The sequence below is a fragment of the Oncorhynchus gorbuscha genome, linkage group LG17 (assembly GCF_021184085.1).
Source record: "Oncorhynchus gorbuscha isolate QuinsamMale2020 ecotype Even-year linkage group LG17, OgorEven_v1.0, whole genome shotgun sequence".
Lineage (NCBI taxonomy): Eukaryota > Metazoa > Chordata > Actinopteri > Salmoniformes > Salmonidae > Oncorhynchus > Oncorhynchus gorbuscha.
The window spans coordinates 52,123,802-52,149,997 of NC_060189.1; the positions used below are offsets into that span (position 1 = coordinate 52,123,802).

At 41.9% G+C, this 26,196-nt stretch overlaps 3 protein-coding genes across 5 annotated transcripts in view; all 3 read left to right on the forward strand.

The window, feature by feature from the left end:
* The window catches only part of LOC124001614 (gastrula zinc finger protein 5-1-like), a 532,153-nt gene that overhangs the window by 478,968 nt on the left and 26,989 nt on the right, over positions 1 to 26,196 (forward strand). The gene's annotated exons all lie outside the window — the stretch shown is intronic.
* Positions 3,860 to 14,018, forward strand: LOC124001615 (zinc finger and BTB domain-containing protein 47-like). 2 transcript variants are annotated; one of them, XM_046308564.1, is made up of 7 exons: positions 3,860 to 4,442; positions 4,854 to 4,984; positions 5,187 to 5,366; positions 10,294 to 10,458; positions 10,854 to 10,965; positions 11,170 to 11,297; positions 12,741 to 14,018. In XM_046308564.1, exons 1-7 carry the CDS (start codon positions 4,160 to 4,162, stop codon positions 13,674 to 13,676), a joined length of 1,935 nt encoding a protein of 644 aa, XP_046164520.1. In that variant the 5' UTR covers positions 3,860 to 4,159; the 3' UTR covers positions 13,677 to 14,018. The 2 variants fall into 2 exon arrangements, with proteins under 2 accessions (XP_046164520.1, XP_046164521.1); XM_046308565.1 differs by lacking the exon at positions 12,741 to 14,018 and having other exon boundaries at positions 11,170 to 12,477.
* On the forward strand, positions 15,776 to 22,897 carry LOC124001646 (zinc finger protein 566-like). Its single transcript, XM_046308622.1, has 3 exons — positions 15,776 to 16,205; positions 17,304 to 17,428; positions 21,228 to 22,897. Exons 1-3 carry the CDS (start codon positions 15,941 to 15,943, stop codon positions 22,521 to 22,523), a joined length of 1,686 nt encoding a protein of 561 aa, XP_046164578.1. The 5' UTR covers positions 15,776 to 15,940; the 3' UTR covers positions 22,524 to 22,897.

Genomic DNA, 26,196 nt, shown 5'->3' on the forward strand with positions numbered 1-26,196 from the left:
CCAGGGCAGATTGCAGAGGTCTTGAAAAAGAAGGGTCAACACTGCAAATATTAACTCTTTGCATCAACTTCATGTAATTATCAATAAAAGCCGTTGACACTTATAAAATGCTTGTAATTATACTTCAGTATTCCATAGTAACATCTGACAAAAAATATCTAAAGACACTGAAGCAGCAAACTTTGTGACAATTAATATTTGTGTCATTCTCTTAACTTTTGGCCAAGATTGTACTTATCAAATGTATCGTTTTGTGCAATAAAAAGTACTAAACTTCAAGTTGTGAGTGTATGGCGATATTTTTGAAATTAAATACAAAAGTAACTCTGTGCTGACTGACGTAATTATTTCTGGAGCTCTGAAGCGGCTGGTCAAACCTTGGCCCCGTATCAAGGGCCTCATTTGTAATTGTTGGATACATTTCATACTATCTGTGTGTCGCATGTCTGAAAAGAGAGCGCACGTACAAAAAAAAATATTTATAAACATATGCATGTTTCCCATTATAAATCAGACCTGTCTTGAAACTGTGCGCACGTGAACAAGCATTAAAACTCTGCCTGAAAAACGCCCATCATTGACATTTTATGGTGTATACTTTAAGTATTGGAATTAGGCCATGGCCCTTTATAAAGGAAATAGCAATGGCAAACTTGATCAAATGTCTCTGGAGGTGTTGGCAAAATATTTTAAACATTTACAGTGACATTTGCCCTATTTAAAGTTTCTGAAAGAGAAGATCTTGCAAATTGTTGGGGACCTGTAAACAGATATTTTGAATTAAATATTATTTTGCATTTACTTCTTCCTGAACCTTAATATGCTGCACTGCCCGCAAATAATTATAAAACCTTGTCTAATATCTACTTAGAAGCAAAATATCAGCTTTCTGTTAATCTTTTAAATTCCACTGTACATTATAAACCGTGCTCTCTTTTGGATGCGTAAAATACTTATAATAGCCTCTCTTATAGGCCCAATTTCACACTAAGGAGAGGCCCTTCAAGTGTAAGCTGTGTTCCAAGAGCTTCTCCTTCCTGACTAGCCTGATCAGACACAGGAGTGTCCACAACGTGGAGAAATCGTAGCAGTGTAGCTTGAGATGTACTCAATCTGGGGAACCATTCTTTAGCTGACATATTATAGTTATGTGAAGTGTCGTTGAAAGGAGTGATAACTGGAATGGCGTTAAGTGTTGAGGGTCAATTGAAGTTGAAGATTCCCGGGGTCTGTGGCACCCACCGTTTGGTGTGATGCAGAACCGCCGGAGAGCGTGGTGAAACAGAAGACACTGGCAGCCCATTCTTGCATAATCAATGCTTGGAGATTCCCGGGGTCTGTGGCGCCCACCGTTTGGTGCGATGCAGACCCGGCGGAGAGCGTGGTGAAACAGAAGACACTGTCTGTACTACTGAGTTTTGATGTAGAGTCTTGACCAGATAAAGACAATGTATCAGTTATCCCGTGAGAGCTTTTGTACTGAACCCATTGCAGTGTTTTAGGTGTCAAGCTTAAGGTCATGTGGCAGCATTGTAAAGGAAATAGTTTTTTTTGGTGTTCATGCCCATGTTTGTCAAATGTAACGCTGGAATGGAACTGAAATCACAGAGGATAGATGTGGTGGCAGCTGCAGAGAAGTACTTGGGTGTACAAGGTTTTACTGCCAAAGAGTTACAGGGTGTTTTCAACGATAGTGTCTTGTCTTCACAGGCTACAGGCCTGGTGTAGGATCAGATACGGCTAAAGTGGTGGAATAATTGAGTTTTTAATGGGTGTAGGGTTTGTTTGTAGGGCAATTTTTTCACAAAATGTAATGAATTCATACTAAAGTAGTCGGATACATAGCCAATACAGTAGGCGGCAGCATGTACCTACAACTTTTGTTTGCGGACCTCCATTATGCCAAATAGGAAGAGTAAAAAGCCCCCACCAGGGCGTGAATGCTGTCTAGCGTAGTTTGTTTCATTGACATTTGAAAAGTGTTCTGTTTCCATCAAGCCTGTCATTACTTTTTTCTTATCTGACATGTACTTTACTCAAATAAAAATGTTAGATGGAAACCTGGTTAGTCATCAAAAATTAACCATGAAAAAAAAAATGAAACTACCAATTCACCGTAATAGAGATGGAGGATGAAAGATGGCGGAAACCAACGAGAAGTAAAGTTGAGACAATTCACCGTATTAGAGATGGAGGATGAAAGATGGCGGAAACCAACGAGAAGTAAAGTTGAGGTGGAAAATTGGAAACTCAGACTCATTTTTAGTCAGTGAGGGTTTTGGACCAATGGAACCTGGGAGATCCTTTTGAAATCTCGATAAAATTTAATGTGTGCGTTGGGTGAAGTAGCATCAGTGAGGGTCACGAGAAGTGGACTTATTTAGATGTTTTGTGTGTCCGCGGAGCAGAAGCAGCACGATTTGAACCTCAAGAAGATATGAGTGGAATGTTTTGTGTGTGTGTATCTTCAAAGCAGAGTGCCAATCAAGGGGGTTATCTCTGGGGTGGCGCATAAAGTACGCGCAGATGTAATACCTGAGGAAGTAGAAGGAGTGGTTGGTGCACTTTGACCCGTATGGTAGATGGAGCGAAGAAATGAATTTCATCCACACTTTTGTTCGTTGATGAAGAGTCTCTCCCTTATGTAAAGTTGAACTATATGAGATTCCCTGTAAAAGCCTAAATGCACAAACCCCGCCAGTGCCATGAATGCAAAAGGGAAGAGTATCGATATGCCAGCGGAGGTTAGATGTTGCAATTGTGGTGGCGAACATGGCCTGAATTCCAGGATTGCCCTGTTAGAGTGAAGGAGACAGGTGGCAAGAGTAAGGTCTGTCCAGTATGTGTCTTACCTGGAGGCGGTGAGAAGAGTTGAAGGAGCAATAGTAGTAGAGCCTACACCAATGAATGTTCCCCGACAACCGAAGTATCCAGATATATTGCATGTTAAAAATGTGGACTTTGTAGCATTTATTGCAATGGTCGTAAACTGCACAGCACAAATCCTGTCAAACAGTGCTTGACTTGGACAGAAATATGTGCCTAAACTCATTTTGGGTGCCGGTATTGCTTATATTTAGGTGCATGAGCTCCAAAATACTTATGAACTAATATTATATAAGAGGTACAGGAGCTCTTGCAGTAGAGAAACAGAGCCGCCAGTGCTCAGCTACGGAAAGAATATGGATATACTGACAAAAGATACATGTCTCTCCGCCCTAACAATGGGAGTCGTTGTTGTCAAGCTCCCATCTATCCTTTTTGTATTTGTGGATAATTCATTATTGTAATACTTTTTTGAATATTTGATGAGGGTTGTTGACGTCAACCGACTATATTATATGGAGAGAGATGCTATGCTATTGGCCTCATTCCATGAATCATCTCTCCCCATGAATATGCAAAGAAATCTCGAGACAACTCTGAAATAAAGTTGCCGGGATGTCACGTGTCCTACTTATATCAGTACACTTAACGTAAGCATTACAAAAATTATTTTTTAAATCAAATAAACCTAATGTAGCAAATACGCCATTTTTATTTTTTTTGTTTACCAAATTCGATACCCTCATTGACCTCCACACAAAAACTCCTTGCTTGGTGGGTGAAACGAAAAAACGCCACCTGCTGGAGGGAGACAGATTTTCCGCAGAGTTGGGCCTCTCGCCCCGGTGAGCTCCTGCAAGTCGGGCACTGCTGTCAAAGGATGGTCCCTCCTCACAGGCCCCTGAGCCTGTGTATATCTGTGTTACGATGTGACTTGAATTGGAATGTTTTTTTGTTGTTGAATGATGTCGGTTTTTTCCCCCCAGTCCTACAATGGATTTATTTTATACTTGTATAGTTTACCACCCGTACAGTAAGAAGCGGTATGCACCTCTAAAGATTGTTTGCGGACAGCCATAATACCATAGAAGAAGTACGAAATGTACGCGAACTGCGCGTCACTGTGAGCGGAAGTGAACAGTGACCAAGAATAATTTCCACGTTATCGTTTTTATTGTTATATAGACGCTTATTAACACACTGGAACTCAAAATATTAATAATTTAACGGCACAATATCACATACTTATCTCAGATATTCTTTAATTCGTGTTGGAGACAGGACTTGGTTGATAGTTATCTAATAGGTAACGCTATCTAGCTGTTAGCTAACAATGGCTAACTATATGGTTTTTCACACTCAAATAGCCTCCATCATGGAGGAGTTAGCGAATGCAGCAGTGACAGAGATCTGTAAACTCGTAGACGACGACTATGCAGTGCTTCGTTTGGAAATTTCGCAAAGCCAGAAAGAAAACAGGGGATTGCGAAGGAAACAACAACTATTGGAACTGAAGGTGGCACGGGACCGCGCAGATAGGACAATGAGAGAGCGCGTCCTCGCCAGTCGTCCCAGTAGTGTCAAGATCATCGACCGATACAGAGGCATGGCAAGAGGTACATTTTGCAGAGGCTGCGGGGCTCCCATGTGCGCATATGTTAAGATGTGTTACCCAGAATTGGGTCTTGGCCAGTTTTTGGATAGTATGCCATACTTCCCCTAATTACTTAGCTATCTTGTAAAAACATTTATTTACCAGGCAGGTCAATTAAGAACAAATTCTAATTTCACAAAGACACTCATTTTCTAACCAGATCCTTGATTTACTGACATTCCTATTTTCATACTCAATTAAAATAATGTGAGGCATGGAAAATAATCAATCAATAAATAATATATCAAGAAGTGATGAGTAGTCTTACCTTTCATCCTTGCCAATTGTAGACAGTGTCAATAGTGGACAAAATAGCCTTGCGCATTGACAGTAACTCACTTAACCACCACTTTCCCCCCAATCACTCTCTCAGGTGAAGGACATCTCACTGGAGGCCACAGGAGCTTTGTGAAGCCAGCAGGACACAATACATGGAGAGATGACCAACCAATCACTGTTGATGAGGGGAGTGGAACCTCACCACAGCACGTTATCGTGATAGAGGTTAGTGTCATAACATAACAGTAAAAATGACAGGAGATCAAATGTGGCCCATTTTATTTTAGAAAGGATTCCCTCTGCTATTCATTTGCTTACATGTACATCTTCATTTATCTGCCACAGGGGAGCTTGTGAGACTTCCCTATGACATTGTTATCCAATTCATCTCATGTACCGGTAATAACCTCCTCTCTTCTTGTGTCAGTCTGGAGATGCAGAGGCAGCAGGTCCTGGGGTCAAGCAGGAAAGGACTGAAGGAAAGGACCCAAGACACAACAGAGACATCCAGACTGGAGCAGCGGCTGGAGTGGCGCCCCCTGTAGCCACGGAGGACCTCCCCAACGCCGTCGCCCCACAGGCCAGGCCCCGACGCAGCATCACGGAGGTCAGTGGAACGCTGAATACCATCCTCAAGTCAGAGAGACACAGAGACTATGACTGTAACACACAGGATATGATGAGAGAGATAGCGGGAGAGCTGACCAAGGACGGTACGTTCAAGAGTTTTGGAGAGAAAAGAAAGAAGGGATACTGGTCTGTAGTTGTTGACATCGGAGGGATCGAGGTAGGTTTTTTCAACAGATCAGAACCAGAAAGACTGGGTCTGTTGCCACTGGGCTGCCCCACTGCTAGAGGGTTTCACAGGTCCCAAAAATTAGGCCTGTTCCAAAATTAAACTGGGGCTTTACCACCCTGTCCCAATATGCAAAAATAAATGAAAAAAATATGGAGACCTGTTTTGAACGGACCTGAGGACAACTAGACCCGTTACGTATAGACTTGGTCAAATCCAGACCCCTTTTGTTTTAAACTACTTTATTAACGGGAGCTGATAAAGCAGGGGAGGAAGGATGAGAGAGATGCCACTCAGGCAGGCGGGGAGGGGCCGTACTGTGAGCGAGTGACAAGTGGAGGAGGGAGGAAGAGGTGAGTAGGCAACCAACCAAGCCGACTCGCGCTATAGTAGACTAATATCTGCCGTAGCTAGGTTATTTATCATTAAATATGATTATGTTGTATCTATGACTGCATCAAACTGGAAGAAGCTAGTTAGAGAGCTAGGCTAATTAAGGCGGCAGTGCGTGCTTTCTCATCCTACAGGTACAAATAACAACTCCATTCAGAATATTAAGTAGCAGCCTACCTGTTGGCTCTTGGTCGTTGGAGCCTATCCTTGTCCTTCAACATTTAGTTCCGTTATTTTAATTCCATCTTCCATTGATTAGATATCTCCTAACTTTTGTCACGTAGCGAGGCCCTACGACTGTAGCCTACATCTGCCTTGATGACTTATGATTGGCCCACAACAACCAGCTACACGCTCCACTCTCATGAAAAGCAAGAGCAGCGTCATAAATAATCACATTTTTCTCTCTCTCTACTGCAGCAGTCGCGTTCAGATCTGTATGGCTCATTCCGGTTAAGTCAGTTAAAATGACATATAACCAAGACCTGTGATATTATTTAGAATTCTGGATCCGAACCTGCTTAGGTCCCGGGTAAAGGTGGATACGTGAAGACCTCTACCTACTGCTCAAGAGTATTTACTGGTATTTCACCAGAGCCAGAGGACAGTTCATGGTGACGCATTAGATACTGGCGTCACCTGCCAAATGCAGGTAGATTTTGGCATTGGTGGGTAAGATGTCTATTTCACTAGCCACGTTGACGGATGGTCAGGGCTCCTCAGTGCGAGCCTTTCACTCGCTTTTGTGAATATAAATAGTCAAGTATGATCACATTTATAGTCAAATAAATGCTGCAGTAGTTGAAGTATTTCCGACGCTTTGTTTCATAGCTGGTAAATTAATCGCACAAAGTCAAGGAACTACGAATCCTATATAGCCTATTCCAACTCGCGCTGCAACACTGCCTTGCTGGAGGCTGTGCGCACGTGAAGAGCTGAGTGAAATGTAAAAAATTTTAGAAGAGCTGTGCACTGGCATAAAAGTTGGTTTAATTTACTTGAAACGAAAGTATTGAAGTGAGACTTTGTCCTTGTGTTTCTTGGCTATTTACATTTTGTTCACAAGCTAGGTTGTTTTTCTATGTTTGAGTTTCAACTGCTAGAGAAGAGAAGACAACGCTTCTACAAGTCAGACTCAATCTCAAAGGCGCTACCACGGTAACCTCCCGCCCTCAAAGGGGAAGGTGAAAATGTTTGTCTCATCTGATATTTTTGATTTATGTGACTCAGGTCACATAAAATGTTATTATTCAATGTACCACATTACGTACATCTTACTAGTAATACATACAACATTTTTAGAAACATTACAAAGCATCTGTTTTTTGTTGTTTTGTTGGTGTAACTTTACCTGCCAAAAAAATATTTAAGTGTAAAAAAGTGGCTGGTGGACCAACATGTTTATTCCCTGCTGAAGGTGATGATCTGTCTTGTTCTTACACTACAGAGATGGACCCTGGCAACATATCCTTGGGTTTAGAGACAGACTGATCTGTCTAGAGAGGACTGCAACCAGTACAGTAGTAGTGTGTACTCTGAAGGGTGCATAGATAAGAAAGGGGAGGTTGTAAATCGTAGAGGTGACTGTGAAAGTGGAGGGCGAGGCTCCTCCCAAATGGAATCCAGATAGTCACCTAGGAGACCGACACTCACAGGGCAGAGATTTTAGATTACAGGGGAAGCTTAGAGACAAATCTAAACATCCCGACCCACTCCCCTTTACACTCGTTCAGGAATCGCGACCCAGTTTCCACGTCGATGGCACCTTCCGATTCAGACGACGCACAAAGGCTTCAGCTGCCTTCAGAAGGTGGAGATCCACCAGAGGGTCCACACAGGAGAGAAATCCTTCAGCTGTACCCAGTGTCACATGCACTTTGTCCAGTTTGGTGGCCTGAAGACGCACCATAGGGTTCACACGGGAGAAAGCCTTGCTTGCGAAAGTATTCACCCCCCCCTTGGCATTTTTCCTATTTTGTTGTCTTACAACCTGGAATTAAATTAGATTTTTTTTTTTGGGGGGGGGGGGTTGTATCATTTGATTTACACAACATGCCTACCACTTTGAAGATGCAAAATATATTTTTGTGAAAAAAAGAGACAAAAAACCGGAACTTGATCATGCATAACTTTTCATCCCCCCCCCCCAAAGTCAAAACTTTGTAGAGCAATCTTTTGCAGCTGCAAGTCTCTTGGGGTATGTCTCTATAAGCTTGGCACATCTAGCCACTGGGACTTTTGCCAATTATTTTGCCACTGGGACTTTTGTTCCTTCAAGTTGGATGGGTCCTGCTGGTATACAGCAATCTTTCATACCACAGAATCTCAGTTGGATTGAGGCAATTCCAAGACATTTAAATGTTTTCCCTTAAACCACTCAAGTGTTGCTTTTGCAGCATGCTTAGGGTCGCTGTCATGCTGGAAGGTGAACCTCCGTCCCAGTCTCAAATCTCATGATGACTGAAACAGGTTTCCTTTAAGAATTTCCCTGTATTTAGTGCAATCCATCATTCCTTCAATTCTGACCAGTTTCCCAGTCCCTACCGATGAAAAACATCCCCACAACATGATGCTGCCACCACCATGCTTCACTGTGGGGATTGGGTTCTCAGGGTGACGTGTGGGTTTGTGCCAGACATGATGGCCAAAAAGCAAAAATCTTAGTCTCATCTGACCAGAGTACCTTGTTTCATATGTTTTGAGGATCTCCCAGATGCCTTTTGGCAAACACCAAATGTGTTTGCTTATTTCTTTATTTAAGCAATGGGTTTTTTCTGCTATGGAATGTACGGCTTAAAGTGGTTCTATGGACAGATATTCCAATCTCCGCTGTGGAGCTTTGCAGCTCCTTCAGGGTTATATTTGGTCTCTTTGTTGCCTCTCTGATTAATGCCCTCATTGCCTGGTCTGTAAGTTTTGTTGGGTGGCCCTCTCTTAGCAGGTTTGTTGTAGTTCCATATTCTTTCCATCTTTTAATAATTAATTTAATGGTGCTCTGTGGGATGTTCAAAGTTTTAGATATTTTTTTTAAGCCAACCCTGAATGTCTCCACAACTTTGTCCCTGACCTGTTTGGAGAGCTCCTAGGTCTTCATGGTGCCACTTGCTTGGTGGTGCCACTTGCTTGGTGGTGCCACTTGCTTGGTGGTGCCACTTGCTTGGTGGTGCCACTTGCTTGGTGGTGCCACTTGCTTGGTGGTGCCACTTGCTTGGTGGTGTTGCAGACTCTGGGGCCTTTCAGAACAGGTGTGTATATATACTGAGATCATGTGACAGATCATGTGACACTTAGATTGCACACAGGTGGACTTTAATTAAATAATTATGTAATTGGTAATTGGTTGCACCAGATCTTATTTAGGGGCTTCATAGCAAAGAGGGTGAATACATATGCACGCACACAACACTTTTTCTTTTTTATATTTTTTATTTGAAACAAGTTATTTTTTTCACTTCACCAATTTGGACTATTTTGTGTATGTCCATTACATGAAATCCAAATAAAAATCCATTTAAATTACAGGTAGTAATGCAACAAAATAGGAAAAATGCCAAAGGGGATGAATACTTTGCAAGGCACTGTATAACATAGAAAGTAACCATTCTACTCGATAGCTTCTGACGTATCGATCAAATCCTGCATTAAAGACAAAGATCTTTTTAGCAGAAAAGATCCACAAGGGCAACTGATTTCAATGTTGAATATTCCTGGGTAGAATATTGCATCCAGATATTGTGTGATTTATAAGCCTAAAAATTATGTTTACATATTATGTTTGTACTGTGTAGGCTATATGATGTTCACAAATGCCTATTTCATTACTTCCATTCAACTACTTAATTTTTTCCCCAATACCCTTTAATGAGAAAATGAATGCAGTTCATCAAGTTCATGCATATTTTTAGTTGAGATGTCTATGTGTGGTTTTTAGATGGTGTATTTAAAACTTGTTTGTTTCATAAATACAAAATGGGATTTTTCATTCAGACTTTTATTGAGACTCTCTTTAGTATACATCACATCTGATCTCACCCTATTCTACATACATACAACAGTGCTTTAGAACAAATATACTCTTACTAAATATACCAACACATACTCACACACTAACAAACACCTACTGTACACGTCAACGTAGTTTAGTCAGGTTTGTCTGACTTTTGACTTATCATAGCTGACTCAAATGTACCCAAAACATCATATTTATGTCCACCATGATGGATTTAACAACAATGAAGTCATTCTGTAACTACAGTACAGGACTCAAATGTAGGGGGAATGGGTAAACACTCCATGTGGAAAGTACCTGTATGTCGGTGTAATCTGTATCACCTGTCTATTCCAGGAGGAGGAGGGTCCAGAGGTGCTGCTGGTGAAGGAGGAGGGGTGTGAGGAGGTTCTGGGGAACCCTGAGGGAACCATGGTCATAGAGGACAACCAGACTACACCTTCTCCTGAACCCACAGAGGAACCAGCTGAGCAGAACAGGACCACACACAATCTCACTGAGGTGAGCCCACTGTGAACCTCTGTCTGAATGGTATTAGGTCAGTGCCTGTATCCACAAAGCCTCTCAGAGTAGGAGTGCTGATTTAGGATCAGTTTTTCCTTTTAGATCATGTGAAAAAGACTATGTAGACAGGTGAGGACCTGGTCCTCGATCAGCACTTTTACTCTGAGACTCTTTGTAAATACAGGCCCAGGTCTTGATACATTTGATCTAAAGTGTGGGACCATGCCCTTGAATTATCAAACCCTTAAAGAGTGTCAAGTAACCAAATCAACTAACACGTTTACATACGTATTCATAGCAATCCCTCATTGCCCAATCAGAAGATGCTCCATAGCAAGGTGCTCATATCAGATTTCTTGATCCAACATCCTCTCACTCTGTATCTCTTACAGTCAGTAGACATGGAGGATGGGAAGATTGATCTGCTGGTAGTCAAAGAGGAGACAATAGAAGACGAACCAGAGAGCATTGATCTGCTGAGTGGACTAAAGATGGGGGAGCAAGGTAAGGGAGAAATACATATAGCGATGCACCTTGCTATTATTTATTTATTTATTTTCTTCATTCATAAAATGAAATCAATACAATGTATGTTTACATATGAAATACGCAATGTATGAACTTCACCAGGTAATTGACTCCAAAAAACTCCATATGTAGAGTTCTCTGCCATGTTTATAAAGTCAATTTTCTAACTTCTTCCTGCAGGTGGTTGGCTGGAGGCTAACAGAGGAGACTGGGAAGCCATCTTGGATTCCCAGACCCAGACGGGTGCAGCCAAGAGCGCAGTGGACAACGTCATTGAGCAGGGCAGGACCAAAGGCGACATAGTGGAGGTCAGTGGATGGGACAGCGTCTTCAACTCTGGGCTGGGGAACAACACTGTTAACCAGAAACAGACATTCGAACACAAACCAACAACCAAACTTAGTCTTCATGACAACAAACTTGCTGAGACCAGAGCGAAGTGTAGATTTGGTTTGCGAGGACGGACAGATTTCCAAATGCTGCAGAAGAGAACAGACACAGACTTGGCTATCGATGCTCCTTCCTGCTCCTATAGTTGTGATTCAGAGAGACTGATGGCGCTTCAGGTTAACCCCCTAACAGGTGCTGCCTTCAGCCTGCCTTCTATAGGATCTATCAACTGGAACATGGACCCTGTGACATCACAGACAGTCCCTGACCTTCATCCTCCTCACACTCTCCTAATGTTAAACCAGACCCCAGACAATGCCAGTGCCTCAACACTAAAAGGCTACACAAGCCCATTGACAAATGACAGTAGTAGTAATTCTATCATCAGATCTGGTGGCAAAGAGAAGCGCTTCCCGTGTTCGTTCTGTGGGAAAGCCTTCAGTTTCCCCAAACAGGTGGAGATCCACCAGAGGATGCACACAGGGGAGAAACCATTCAGCTGTACTCAGTGTGATATGCGCTTTGCCCAGGCTGGTCACCTGAAGAGACACCAGAGGGTCCATACAGGGGAGAAACCCTACAGCTGTCTCCAGTGTGAGCAGAGGTTCTCCCACCAGCACCAGCTGAAGAGGCACCTGAAGGTCCACACGGGCGAGAGGCCGTTCACCTGTACTCACTGTGGGAAGAGGTTTTCAGAGAGGAGCTACCTCAGGATACACCAACAGAAAATACACACAACCAGTGTATAGTGACATGTAATGTTGTACTAGTTATTTTGTAGTTAATTCTATTGGGTTTGGATGTATCGTATGATAAGGCAGAGTAGATGATATGGTGATGGTTGGTATGATGGTGTCTTTAAAAATGCTTCACTGAGGAAGAGTGACAAACTTTGTCCCTATAGGATGATACTGGTGATACATGTTTACTTGACATAAAGTAGTGAAGCTTTGTGTGATGTTTAACCTTTCCAAAGTATTCTACAATACATTTTTTCAAAATGAGGGAACCATTTTTTCAGAAAAAGTACAGAGAAAAGTTATTGTACTGGTCATGTATCGTTTTGTGCAATAAAATTACTGTACTTCAAAGTTGAGTGTATGACCACTTTTTTGAAGTTCAATACAAAACTGACTGTGCTGACTGACTTGGTTATTTTTGTATCATTGCAGGGGCTGAGTTTCCCTTTCCATTCAAACCAAAACGATATACTTCATTCTTGAGTCAACACATATGGACATTTTTTATAATACATTTGTATCAGTGTTAGAGATGGGCTTGACTGTGGAGAACATTTTATAATGTCATGTTTTGGTGTGTACAACAGAGTTGATTATAAAAACGTATATTTGTGTTTACAGTCTGCAGTCCATGAGGACCTGCTGATATCCAGTGTTGATGGTGGGAGAGACTGGACCTCTGAAGCAGCTGGTCACAAACACTGGCCCCAGATCAGAACCCTGGATCAGGAGCCGTCGCTCTTCCTTCCTGAGTCACAACCAGGACCAAACCATGAGGGACAAAGACTCCACCACCACACAGAACACAACCAGTGGACAGGTGGACTGAACAACCTCAGTCCTGGTGGTCATCAGAGAGACAGAGGCTCCAGTCAGGGATCCAGTCTGCAGCCCAGACCCTTCTCTTCACAGTATCAGTGCAGGGATGGAGCAGGGCCTGGGGCTGATAGAGATAGACCCTCCTGTTCCTATGATACAAACACCACAGTATCCGTGATGAACAGAGCAGGTCACACTGGGCTTCAGTCTTCACAGACAGTGGTGGGTGGACCCCCTGGGGGTATTCTAACAGGAAGTCTGTCTTCTTTAGGGTCTCGTCAAATGCCTTGCGACTGGGTTCATGGAAGGCCTGTACCTGAGTCTAGCCTTCCTCAGCTACCTCATGGTTACCCCATCAATACAGACAGGTTCAGGATGGGCGTTCACAAGACGTACCTAGCCTATAACACAGCACACAATGCCAACAACACCCAAGCAACGGCTAGATTTCAAGGAAGGAGCTCAAAGACTAACCACCTGAGGGTGGTGGCTCCTGCTTCTGCCACCTGTGGTGTCATTGGGTCACAACGTGGGAGGCCGAGTGTTAAGACGGACGCAGACAAGCCATACGCCTGCCCCACTTGTGGGAAGCGCTTTACTGAGGCGAACTATGTGAAGAAGCACCAGACAGTTCACACCAAGGAGAGGCCCTTCAAGTGCAAAGTATGTTACAGGAGCTTCTCCTTCCTGAGTAGCCTTATCAGACATAGGAGTGTCCACAATGGGGAGAAATCGTAGCAGTGTGGTTTGAGATTTAGACAGAGGACATCTCGGAACCATTCTTTAGCTGACATACAAGGCATTCGCAAAGTATGCAGTCCCCTTGACTTTTTCCACATTTTGTTACGTAACAACATTCTAAAATGGATTAAATACATTTTTTCCCTCATCTATCTACACACAATACCCCATAATGGCAAAGCAAAAACAGTTTTTTAAGACATTTATGCTAATGTGTTAAAAATGTAATAAACGGTACAATTTTACTTTAGTATTCCGACCCTTTGCTATGAGACTTGAAATTCAGGTCAGGTGCATCCTGTTTCCATTGATCATGCTTGAGATGTTTCTGCAACTTGATTGGAGTCCACCTGTAGTAAATTAAATTGATTGGACATGATTTTGAAAGTCACACAGCTGTCTATAGAAGGTCCTACAGTTGACAGTGCATGTCAGAGAAAAAGCCAAGCCATGAGGTTGAAGGAATTTTCTGTAGAGCTCCAAGACAGGATTGTGTCGAGGCACAGATCTGGGGAAGAGTAGCAAAAAAAAATCTGCAGCATTGAAGGTCCCCGAAAAAACAGTGGCCTCCATCATTCTTGAATGGGAGAAGTTTGGAATCGACAAGAATCTTCCTAGGGCTGGCCACCTGGCCAAACTGAACAATCGGCGGAGAAGGGCCTCGGTCGGGGAGGTGACCAAGAAACCCAATGGTCAGTCTGACAGAGCTCCAGAGTTCGTCTGTGGAGATGGGAGAACCTTCCAGAAGGACAACCATCTCTATAACATTCCACTAATCAGGCCTTTATGGTAGTGGGCAGACAGAAGCCACTCCTCAGTAAAAGGCACATGACAGCCCGCTTGGAGTTTTCTAAACGGCACCTAAAAGAATCAGACCACAACTCTCTGGTATGATGAAACCAAGATGTAACTCTTTGGTCTGAATGCCAAGAGTCACGTCTGGAGGAAACCTGGCACCAACCCTATGGTGAAGCATGGTGGTGGCATTATCATGCTGCGGGGGTGTTTTTCAGCAGCAGGGACTGGGATACTAGTCAGGATTGAGGGAAAGATGAACGGAGCAAAGTACAGAGATATCCTTGATGAAAACCTGCTCCAGATCGCTCAGGACCTCCGACTGGGGCGAAGGTTCACCTTCCAACAGAACAACCCTAAGCACACAGCCAAGACAACGCAAGAGTGGCTTCGGGACAAGTCTCTGCATATCCTTGAGTGGCCCAGCCAGAGTCCGGACTTGAACCTGATCTAATATCTTTGGAGAGACCAGAAAATGACTGTGCAGTGACGCTCCCCATCCAACATGACAGAGCTTGAGCAGATCTGCAGAAAATAAATGGGGGAAAACTTCCCAAATACATGTGTGCCAAGCTTGTAGTTTCATACTTGAGGCTGTAATCGCTGCCAAAGGTGTGTCAACAAAGTACTGAGTAAATGGTCTGAATACTTATGTAAATGTCATGTTTGAGTTTTTATTTGTTATGAATGGTAAATTAAAGGATTAATGAGGGGTATGTGGTTAATTACCCTCTTAGCCCAAGACACTCAACATAACTACTGTGCATTAGGAAAGTATTCAGACCCCTTGACTTTTTCCACATTTTGTTACATTACAGCTTCATTCTTAAAATTATTCAATTGTTTCCCCCCTCAATTTACACAACATAACCCATTATGTAAAAATGTTTGGTTATGTTGTGTAAATTGAGGGGGGAAACAATTGAATAATTTTAAGAATAAAGCTGTAATGTAACAAAATGTGGAAAAAGTCAAGGGGTCTGAATGCTTTCCTAATGCACCGTAGTTAAATTGAGTGTCTTGGGCTAAGAGGGTAATTAACCACATTACCCCTCATTAATCCTTTAATTTACCATTTGAAACAGGCTTGTTGTGTAAATACCTATTTTTAGAGAGACAGTAAACCTAGGCTAGATCCAGGACAATTGAATATTTAATTTGAGGTAATGTAGCTGGAATAAATTTATTCATTGTAATTTTCTCGTCTCGGCTTGAAAGACACTGATAATAGGAGATTTGACGTGTTTCGTAATAAACCGAAACCGTAATTCACAGAACAGCGCGCATCACTTTTTCATTTAACCGCACCCTTTGAGCTATGACGCCAAACAAAAGGAAGTGACCAATAACAATTTCCACGTTAAGGTTGTCATTTAGACGTTTAATAACACACTGGACCATCGTTAATTTAACTGCATAGCGTCACATACTTACCTCAGGTTGGGTTTAATGCGTGTTAGCTAACAATGGCTAACTGTGACGGTATGGTTTTTCACACTCAAATAGCCTCCGTTATGGAGGTTCTAGCGAATGCAGCCGTGGCAGAGATCTGTAAACTCGTAGACGACGACTATGCAGTGTTTCGTTTGGAAATAACTCAAAGCCAGAAAGAAAACAGGGCTTTGCGGAGGAAACTGCAGCTACTGGAACTGAAGGTATCACGGGAGCGCGTCCTCGCGAGTCGTCCCAATAGTGTCAAGATCCTCGACCGATACAGAGGAATGACAAGAGGTACATTTTGCTGAATGCCGAGGCTGTGCGGCCTGTCGCCCTCTGCTCGTGTTCTGCTCGTGTTCAGATGTGTTGACCAGATTTTGAACTTGGTCAGTTTTTGGATAGTATGCAATACTGCCCTGACAGCCATCTTGCACCGTTTTTGTTATTTACCAGGCAGGTCAATTAAGAAAAGTATTATTGCACGAAGACATAATTGCCTTGTCCAAATGCCTATATTTGCGTTCTAAATTGTAGGTCTTTTAGGTATGTGAATTTTCTAAAATTGAGTATGTTTTGAATGCTAGTATGTTATAGTCATGTCGGCTTTTCATCTAGTAGAAGTCAATGCACACTTTAGAGTAAGACTCACTTGTGTTTGACAACAGCTGATGAGTTTGACAACAGGGATGAGTTACCAAATGAACGAATGGCGGGAAACATCGAAAATTAGATGACGCATTATCAGTATCTTGCCGAGTTCATAACGATTCAGAACAAGTACATCTCAGACTTCTCGGTATTCAAGACAACTGGGAACTCGGAAAATTGACTGGAAATTGCAAGTCGGAAAATCGGGCATCTTTCTAGAGCTCCGACTTCCCTACCTGAAGATCACTGATGTCATTATTTGACCTCGGTTATTTCCGAGTTCCCAGTCTTGAAAGCACATTGAGCCCCACTGTCTCACGTCACGTGGCGTCGTCCCTTAACGGGATGCAGGCAGAATCGACACACTATCTAATGTAAGACAATGGATTAGCCTAGTGTGTTGGCATTTGTAGCTTACTGTATTATTTTTTACTAACCGGTAGGTTCTAAATAGTATGTAATACGATTATTACACAGTATGCAGTAAGTATTAGGCAAGCCAGATTTCGGACACTGCTATGAAGTATCATGTTCTAACCAGATTCTTTATTTACTTAATTTCTTATTTTCATACTCAATTGAAATAATGTGATGCATGGAACATAATCAATCAACAAATAGCATATCAAGAAGTTATGAGAAGTGTTATCTTGCCAATTGTAAACTGTCAATAGTGTACAATATTGCGTTGAGCATTGACAGTACCTGCCTTAACCACCACTTTCCCCCCAATCACTCTCTCAGGACATCTTGCTGGAGGACACAGGAGCTTTGTGAAGCCAGCGGGACCCAATGTGTGGAGAGATGACCAACCAATCACTGTTGATGATGGGAATGGAACCTCAACCCAGCATGTTATTTTGATAGAGGTTAGTATCAGTGTTACATCAAAAATTATAGTACATCAAATGTGGCCCGAATTGGCACCATAGGAAAAAACACGTAAGACTGACGGAAACATTGAAAGTCACACATTCGGATTTGTCACTTCAAGCCCAAATATATCATACTTTGACTAAAATGATGACTTATTGACTTACGCCGTTGTGCAACATCAAGGGTAAGGTGGTGCCCGATTCACAAAGTCAAATCCAAATTATATTTGGGCTTACGAGCCCTTCCCAACGATGAAGAGTTAATAAATATATATAAAATTATAATAACAAAAAAAAAGTAACAACACGAGGAATAAAATATAAGAGTGGAGCTATATACAGGGAGTACCAGTTCCAGATCAGTGTATGAGGTATTAGATATGTATGTGAAGGCAGGGTAAATTGACTAGGCATCAGGATATATAATAGTAGGAGTAAAATAAAGAACAGAGTAATAGCTGCATACTGAGTGTAAAATGTTTTGTGTTTTCGGTGTGTGTTTACACTGAGTGTACAAAACATTAAGAACACCTGCTCTTTCCATAACAGACTGACCATGTGAATCCAGGTGAAAGCCATGATACCTGAACAAGTGACATCAATAAGGGATCAGAAAGGTATTGGGATGTTCAGAAAATCAGGCAATTTTGTGTGATCTTCTGTGTAGAAAAGAATATCATCATTGATGTTCTTTCTTCCCCAGTCTGACTGGTCTAGTCCACTCTGTTATATTGAGGCTTGTGGGCATTGTAGAGGGAGACACACATGTGTTCCTGAGTCTTATCTTTCGGGGATGGGGGGGTCATAATATTTTGTAGCTTAAACCGTTCAAACGATAGAGCAACATTTCATTTGTAGGACGAAAACAGAAACCGTCTGTTTATTACAACCGCATCTAGCGGCTACCGGAGGTTACTGACGTAACCCGGGTTCTATGAACCAAGCGTATTTTATTTCATAGTTTATCTCGCGACCCCATTTTCAATTCATGACCCCTAGTTTGGGAAATGGTGGCCTAGTCAGTGCAAAATAGGGTTAGTGCAGATAATTCGGATAACCAATTAATTAACTATTTAGCAGTGGCTATTTTATTTTCTCCAATTTCTCTGGACTAAAACCCAACTATGTTACGGATTGAGTGTCTAAAAGATACAAACATTAAATTGCCATGTGGTCTCCTAATGAGATGGCCGAATGGTGAAGTCTATGTGCTTGGTGTACATATCCCAGAAAAGTTGAGCTATCTTGCAACTATTAACTTTGATCGAAAACTTAGCAAAATAGATTGAATCTTGAAACCGTTTTACAGGAAGATTACCCTAATTAATTCTCTGGTGATATTGTAGTTTACATATTTATTTATTCATGGCTTTACCGTCTCCAGGAGAATCCTTTTTCAAATAATGCGAGGAACATTTAACTTTATTTGGAATTGCAAACCAGATTAACAAGTATATTTATATAACGAACATGAGTTTGGAGGGTTAAAACTATTAAATATGAAGGCACTGATCCTCTCTTAAAGCCAACATTTTATCTAAATCCAAACTGGTTTTCTAGCAAGGTACTAACTAAGAGAGGCCCAACATATGTTTAAGAGTGGGCTTTTTGCCTTTTTGTAGATTAAAACCGTACATTTTCGATGGATTGACAATAGATCCCTGTTTTAAAGTATCCTCCTTTTTAAATGAGTTGGCTACAATTAAAATGGCATCCTCCCAAAAAAGCAGATCTAATATTGCAGCAAATAATATAGCTAAACTCCAATGGATTGATAGAGATAATAAACTATTTTCTTGGTTAAAATTTTACAAAGGGTATAATATTTATGAAGTACATTGTAAACGTGAACGGTAAAATTGTCACTCAAGCAATTAACGGTGTATGGAGGTGTATGCTCAATACAAAATTAAAACCAACTCATTGCTCTGCCACAAATTTGAAGATGCCGTTACTTAGAGAGTTAGTCTGTCTGACACCTATTAAAAAATGATAAATTACTTCAAATGATTAGTGTAAATCGAAAAATGTTTGTTTCACTTATAGTCAAAAGGTTTGTATCAAATTCAGGTCAGTTGGGAACAGGTTTTTTGATGTCCCAACACCTTGGCATCGGGTCTATGAAGTGACACGTAGTACAACAATTGACACGTCAATTTAAGCTATTATATAAAATACCTGCTACAAAAAGAATGTTAAATATGGGAAATTGAACAGTCAGCCTTGTGCAGACTCTGCCACGAGGGAACGGAACCAATACTACAACATTTTATGGTACTGTTCATCAGTGATTCACTTTTGGAGTCAGGTCCAGGAATGGTCGTTGTGTCATAATATCAGGGTTCAGCCGGACCTGCAGAAAGTGTTTTTTCCAGATGCCGCAACAACAATCAGTCAATGGGGAAATATCATTATACTGTTGGGGAAGGTATTTATTTTTCGGGAATTATCAGTAGAAATGTTAGAAATAGTTATAAGGTTCAGGACCCTCGTAAGACATCATAGTAAAATGGAGGGATGTATTGCAAAAGGAAATAGAAATGCATGATGCTGGGAAAGATGCGTTGATCTGTGGATAGCGGAGGGTTGGGGTTAAGATCAGAATGAGTGGTGGATTGGCTGCTGTGGGGGAAAATGTAGCACTTGAAGAAAGGGGAAATTATGAATATATATGTATAATTATTTAACTACAGGTAACTTAGATGTGAGCAAAATAGCTGTAAGTAGAAGTATTGTTGTCCATTAGTTTACTCTAATTATGGTATGGATGGTAAGGTAGGGTGGGGAAAAAACTATTAAAAAAAAAAAAAAACACCTGATTTCTATGTATTTGATGCCATTCCATTTGCTCCATTCCAGCCATTATTATGAGCCGTCCTCCCCACAGCCACATCCTGTGACAGAAACAAAACTATTTATGGCTTTATCAAATTAGGATCTTACCAGGAAGCCAATAAATAAAGGGAGTACGAGTTGTAGTTTGGGGAGGCCAACATCCATGTAGTACAAAGGCACAGCCAACAGCACCTGGAATAGACCCAGGAGTATCAACAGCACCTGGAATAGACCCAGGAGTATCAACATCACCTGGAATAGACCCAGGAGTATCAACATCACCTGGAATAGACCCAGGAGTATCAACATCACCTGGAATAGACCCAGGAGTATCAACATCACCTGGAATAGACCCAGGAGTATCAACATCACCTGGAATAGACCCAGGAGTATCAACAGCACCTGGAATAGACCAAATTACTGTTGTCCGTTAGAACGGCTACATTTTCTGGCGCCTCATGTCGGCATCGGTTTGGACATGAGGCTGTCGCCAGCATTCATGTCACCTACACTTTTGAAATGTAGGCTTTTTCAGTATGTACATGGAAAATATTAATATTATTCTGATGTTGGCCTCTGATCCAATTCTGATCGGAGTAATTGTTTGATATTGTGATTTTTTTTGTGTGATTTTTTAAAAAACTTGTCGATCATGACAACTCCTCTATATATTTTACTTGTCCCGGACAACAAGTGTTAATGTCGAGGCTTGCAGATTCATGACTGTCATGCTTGCGCCATTACTACGAAGAAAACTGCTTGTTACCGCAAATATTTTTCATTGTGCTCCTACATTTTTAATCTTAGGCTCACATGTGCTCCTTGTAAAAAAAAAGGTCCGTGTAGAGCCCTGCTGATGGGCCCCGGGTTTTGAGAGTCAGCGTTGTGGAGCAGTTGCCTACCCTCACCACTTGGGGCTGGCCCTTTTACCGATAATCAACTCCTCTCTTCTTGTCAGTCTGCAGATGCCGAGGCTGCAGGTCCTGGAGGATCGTCTCTGGTCAAGCAGGAGAGGACTGAAGGAGAGGACCCAACACACAGCAGAGACATCCAGACTGGAGCAGCGGCTGGAGTGGTGCCCCCTGTGGCCGTGGAGGACCTCACCACCACGCCCCAGCACAGGACCCGACCCAGCATCACGGAGGTCAGTGGAACGCTGAACACCGTCCTCAAGTCAGAGACAGACACCGAGACACACAGGCTCTTACACACAGGATCTGACCACGGATCAGACCCGGAGAGACTGTTGTTGGGGAGACCTGGCTGTTCTCCTGCTCCTGACTCAAAGTACTTACTTTATGGAAACCCAAGCCCAAGGACGGTTCATTCCCATGAGGACTCGGGTGATGCGTTAGAGACTGGCAATGATCTGTCTCGTTCTTATACTACAGCGATGGACCCTGGCATCATGCCCTTGGTATTAGAGACACAGACTGATCTGTCTAGAGGGGACTGGAACCAGTACAGTAGTAGTGTATACTCTGAAGGGTGCATGGATAAGAAAAGGGAGGTTATAGCGATAGATGAGGTGACTGTGAAAATGGAAGGTGACGCTCCTCTGACATGTAATGTAGACAAGACTCCTTTATGGGAAAGATACTTGCAGAGCAACACCAGTGACTTAGACTGCAGGGATAGGTTAGAGACAAATCTAAATGTCGCGACCCACTCCCCTTCACACGCGGTCAGAGATCGCGACCCAGTATCCCCGTCGATGGTACCTTATGATTCACATGGCAGCATCTTTTTCGATCAGGTATTTAACTCTGACGACAGGGCTAGAGACGAGTGTCGGGGAGGGGGAGCAATGTCAAGCAATAGTAAAGAGAAACGGTTCCTCTGCATGTTCTGTAACAAAGGCTTTAGCTGCCTCCAGAAGATGGAGATCCACCAGAGGGTCCACACAGGGGAGAATCCCTTCAGCTGTACCCAGTGTGAGAAGAGATTCTCCCGCCAGGACCACTTGAAGAGGCACCAGAGGGTCCACACAGGGGAGAAACCATTTAGCTGCCCCCAGTGTGAGAAGAGGTTCTCCCAGGCTGGTGACCTGAAGAGGCACCAGAGGGTCCACACTGGGGAGAAACCCTTTAGCTGTACCCAGTGTCACATGCGCTTTGCCCTGGCTGGCAACCTGAAGATGCACCTGAAGGTCCACAAGGGAGAGAGGCCGTTCACTAGTATGCTTTGCGGGAAGACGTTCTCAGAGAGGAGCTACCTCAGGACACACCAGCAGAAAACACATCCCGCTGTATAATATAGAAAAGTTACCATTCTGCTCGATTGCTTCTGACGTTTAGATCAAACCCTGCATTAAAGTCAAAGATACATTTTTATTGTTGTCAGCTGAAAAGATCCACAGATGCATTTGGAATAACGAGAGTAACAGATTTCAGTGTTGGATATTCCTGGGTAGAATATTGCATCCAGACATTGTGATATACAGTGCCTTCAGAAAGTATTCACATCCCTCGACTTTCTCTACATTTCATTCTTACAGCCTTAATTTCAAATTGATGAAATTGAGATTGCCTTTTTACAAATTAATAAAAAATGATAAGCTGGAATGTCTGAAGTATTCAACCCCTTTGTTATGGCAAGCCAAAATAATGTTTAACAAGTCACAAGTTGCATAGACTCACTCTGTGCAATAAGTGTTTAACATGATTTTTGAATGACTGCTCATCTCTGTTCCCCACACATACAATTATCTATCTGTAAAGTTCTCAGTCAAGCAGTGAATTTCAAACACCAAGGAGATTTTCCAATGGTAGATCGGTAAACATAAAAAAAACAGACATGGAATATCCCTTTGAGCACGGTGAAGTTCATACACTTTGGATGGTGTATGAATACACCCAGTCACTACAAAGATACCGATGTCCTTCCTAACTCTGTTGCCGGAGAGGAAGGAAACCGTTCATGGATTTCACCATGAGGCCAGTGGTGTCTTTAAAACAGAGTTCAATGGCTGTTCTGGAAGAACTAAGGATGGATCAACCTTGTAGTTACTCCACAATACTAACCTGATTGACAGAGTGATGGAGAAAGAAGCCTGTACAGAATACAAATATTCCGAAACATGCATCCTGTTTGCAATAAGGCACTAAAACAGAAAAACATGTGGCAAAGAAATTAACTTTGTCTTGATTACAAAGTGTTATGTTTGTGGCAAACACATCACTGATTACAACTTTGGTGGTGGCTGCATCATGTTAGGTGTAAGCTTGTCATCTGCAAAGAGTTTTTCAGGATAAAAAGAAACAGAAGAGCTAAGCACAGGCAAAATCCTAGAGGAAAAACCCGGTTCAGTCTGCTGAAAAACCCAGTTCAGACACAAATTCACCTTTCAGCAGGACAATAACTAATATACTGGAGTTGCTTACCAAAATGACATTGAATGTTCCTGAGTGGCCGAGTTACAGTTTTGACTTAAATCTACTTAAATGGTTGTCCTGCAATGATCAACAACCAATTTGACAGAGCTTGAATAATCGTTTTAAAGAATAATGGGTAAATGTCGCACAATCCAGGAGTGGAAAGCTCTTTGGGAGTCACCGCTGTAATCGCTGCCAAAGGTGCTTCTACAAAGTATTGACTCAGGAGTGTGTGGTGGTTAATTTCTTTGTCTCTCCTCATTTGATAGTAAACTTATCACAAGTCAGAGTTATACTTAAACTAAATCTTTATTCACTTATAAGGGAGAAGGTCAAGACAACACACACATACAAAGTGAATTGATTGAGTGCTCTAATATAATGATGGCTGGTCAAATCACCCTCGGATGATTTGTTGAGAGCCCAGAGACAAAGAATACAACACTTTTTTTTATAGCAAAGTACATCTTTCTGAATGTTCATGACAAGCAGATGTATAGAATGGGTCACAATGTTTAAGATTTTTATGAAAGGCACTAAAAATTCACATCAGACAGTATCTGCTGTAAAGACTGTTCTCATTGTGTAGAAACCAAGGTCTGGCCCTGAGCCATCTCTCCCTGGTGTCTTCCAGTCAAACCGGAGTAGTCCCCCTCACATGAATGGAATGTGGCCCAAGGCATCGTAAATCTACTGTCAACATTAAGCCTCCAGAGGCTGAATTCTCAGTGGAACACACACAGATGAGTGTTGCAACAATATTCTGTTGCAGGAAACAACCATTTGATGCAATAGCAGCATTTATAACAATTGTAATTTCTCTCACAGGTGTGAATGCTTATGTAAATTAGATTATTTATGTATGTCACTTTCAATAAATTTGCTAAAATGTCTAAACATGTTTTCACTTTGGTTATTATGAGGTATTGTGTGTAGATGGGTGAGGGGAATTCTTTTTAAATCAATTTTGAACTCTGGCTGTTAGAAAATGTGGAATACGTCAAGGGCCATGAATACTTTCTGAAGGCATGGTATAACACATATATAAACCTAAAGTCTGTTACATATTGTGTTTGTACTTTATAGGCTATATATTCACAAATGCCGGTTTCATTACTTCCATTCAACTATTGACATTTTTTTCCCCAAGACACTTGAGAGAATGAATGCAGTTTATGAAGTTTGTGCAGATTTGTTGAGACATTGCATTTACATTTTAGTTACTTAGCAGAAGCTCCAATCCAGAGCAATTTACATCTTAAGATGGCTGGGTTAGAACCACATATCACAGTCGTGACAAGTACAGTTTCCCTCAAAGTAGTTTGTAGTTTTCTGCAAAGTCGATGCTCGTAGCCAAAGTTTAAAAAAATATTGTGTGGGGGGTTAATTTAAGATATATTTTGAAGAGGCACGGTTGCAGATGTTTTTGGAAGTTGAGCAGGGACACTGCTGTCCTAGCTTCAGGGGTACCAGGACAGAAGAGCTTTGATATGGCTAAACGGGAGCTGAATGGGCAAAAAAATAATAATACATTAAAAAAACATTAGCTGACATGGGCTAGTTGATCTGGACATTTCTGACAAATTATAAATAGCTCTAAGGTATACAATGACTAACATGACAAGAGGAACTGATGAGGCACTACCCAATCTCGAAATTGCACCTTCGTGAGATCTATCATTGTAACTTTCAAGAGTAAGTTCCTTAAAAATATATAATATAAATAACTAGACAAGTCAGTTCAGAACAAATTTATATATATATATACACACACACACACACACACACACACACACACACACACACACACACACACACAACTGTGAATACAGAGATGCATCTGTTCGTCGCAAATACCTATGTTGTCCCACTCCTCTTCAAAGGCTGTGAGAAGATGCTGGATGTCGCCGGGAACTGGAACACGCTGTCGTACACTTCGATCCAGAGTATCCCAAACATGTTCAGTGGATGACATGTCTGGTGAGTATGTAGGCCATGGAAGAACTGCGACATTTTCCAGATCCTTGCGATGAATGGCACGACAATGGGCCTCAGGATCTCGTCATGGTATCTCTGTGTATTAAAATGAAAATGCAATTGTGTTCATTGTCCGTAGCTTAGGAATGCAAGAACCATAACCCCACCGTCACAAAGGGGCACTCAGTTCACAACGTTGACATCAGCAAACAGCTCGCCCACATGACACCATACACGTCGTCTGCGGTTGTTAGACCGGTTCGTTTTAGAGTGGCCTTTAATTGTCCTCAGCACAAGGTGCACCTGTGTAATGTTCAAGCTGTTTAACCAGCTTATTGATATGCCACACCTGTCCAGTGGCTAGATCATATTGGCAAATGATAAATGCTCATTAAAAGGGATCTAAATAAATTTGTGCACAACATTTGAGAAATTACCTTTTGTGTGTATAGACGATTTCTTTTATTTCAGCTCATGAAACATGGGGCTAACACTTTACATGTTGCGTTTATATATTTTGTTCAGTGTATGCTATTTGGTGTATTTTAACGTATTTATGTTTCATAAACGTGACTT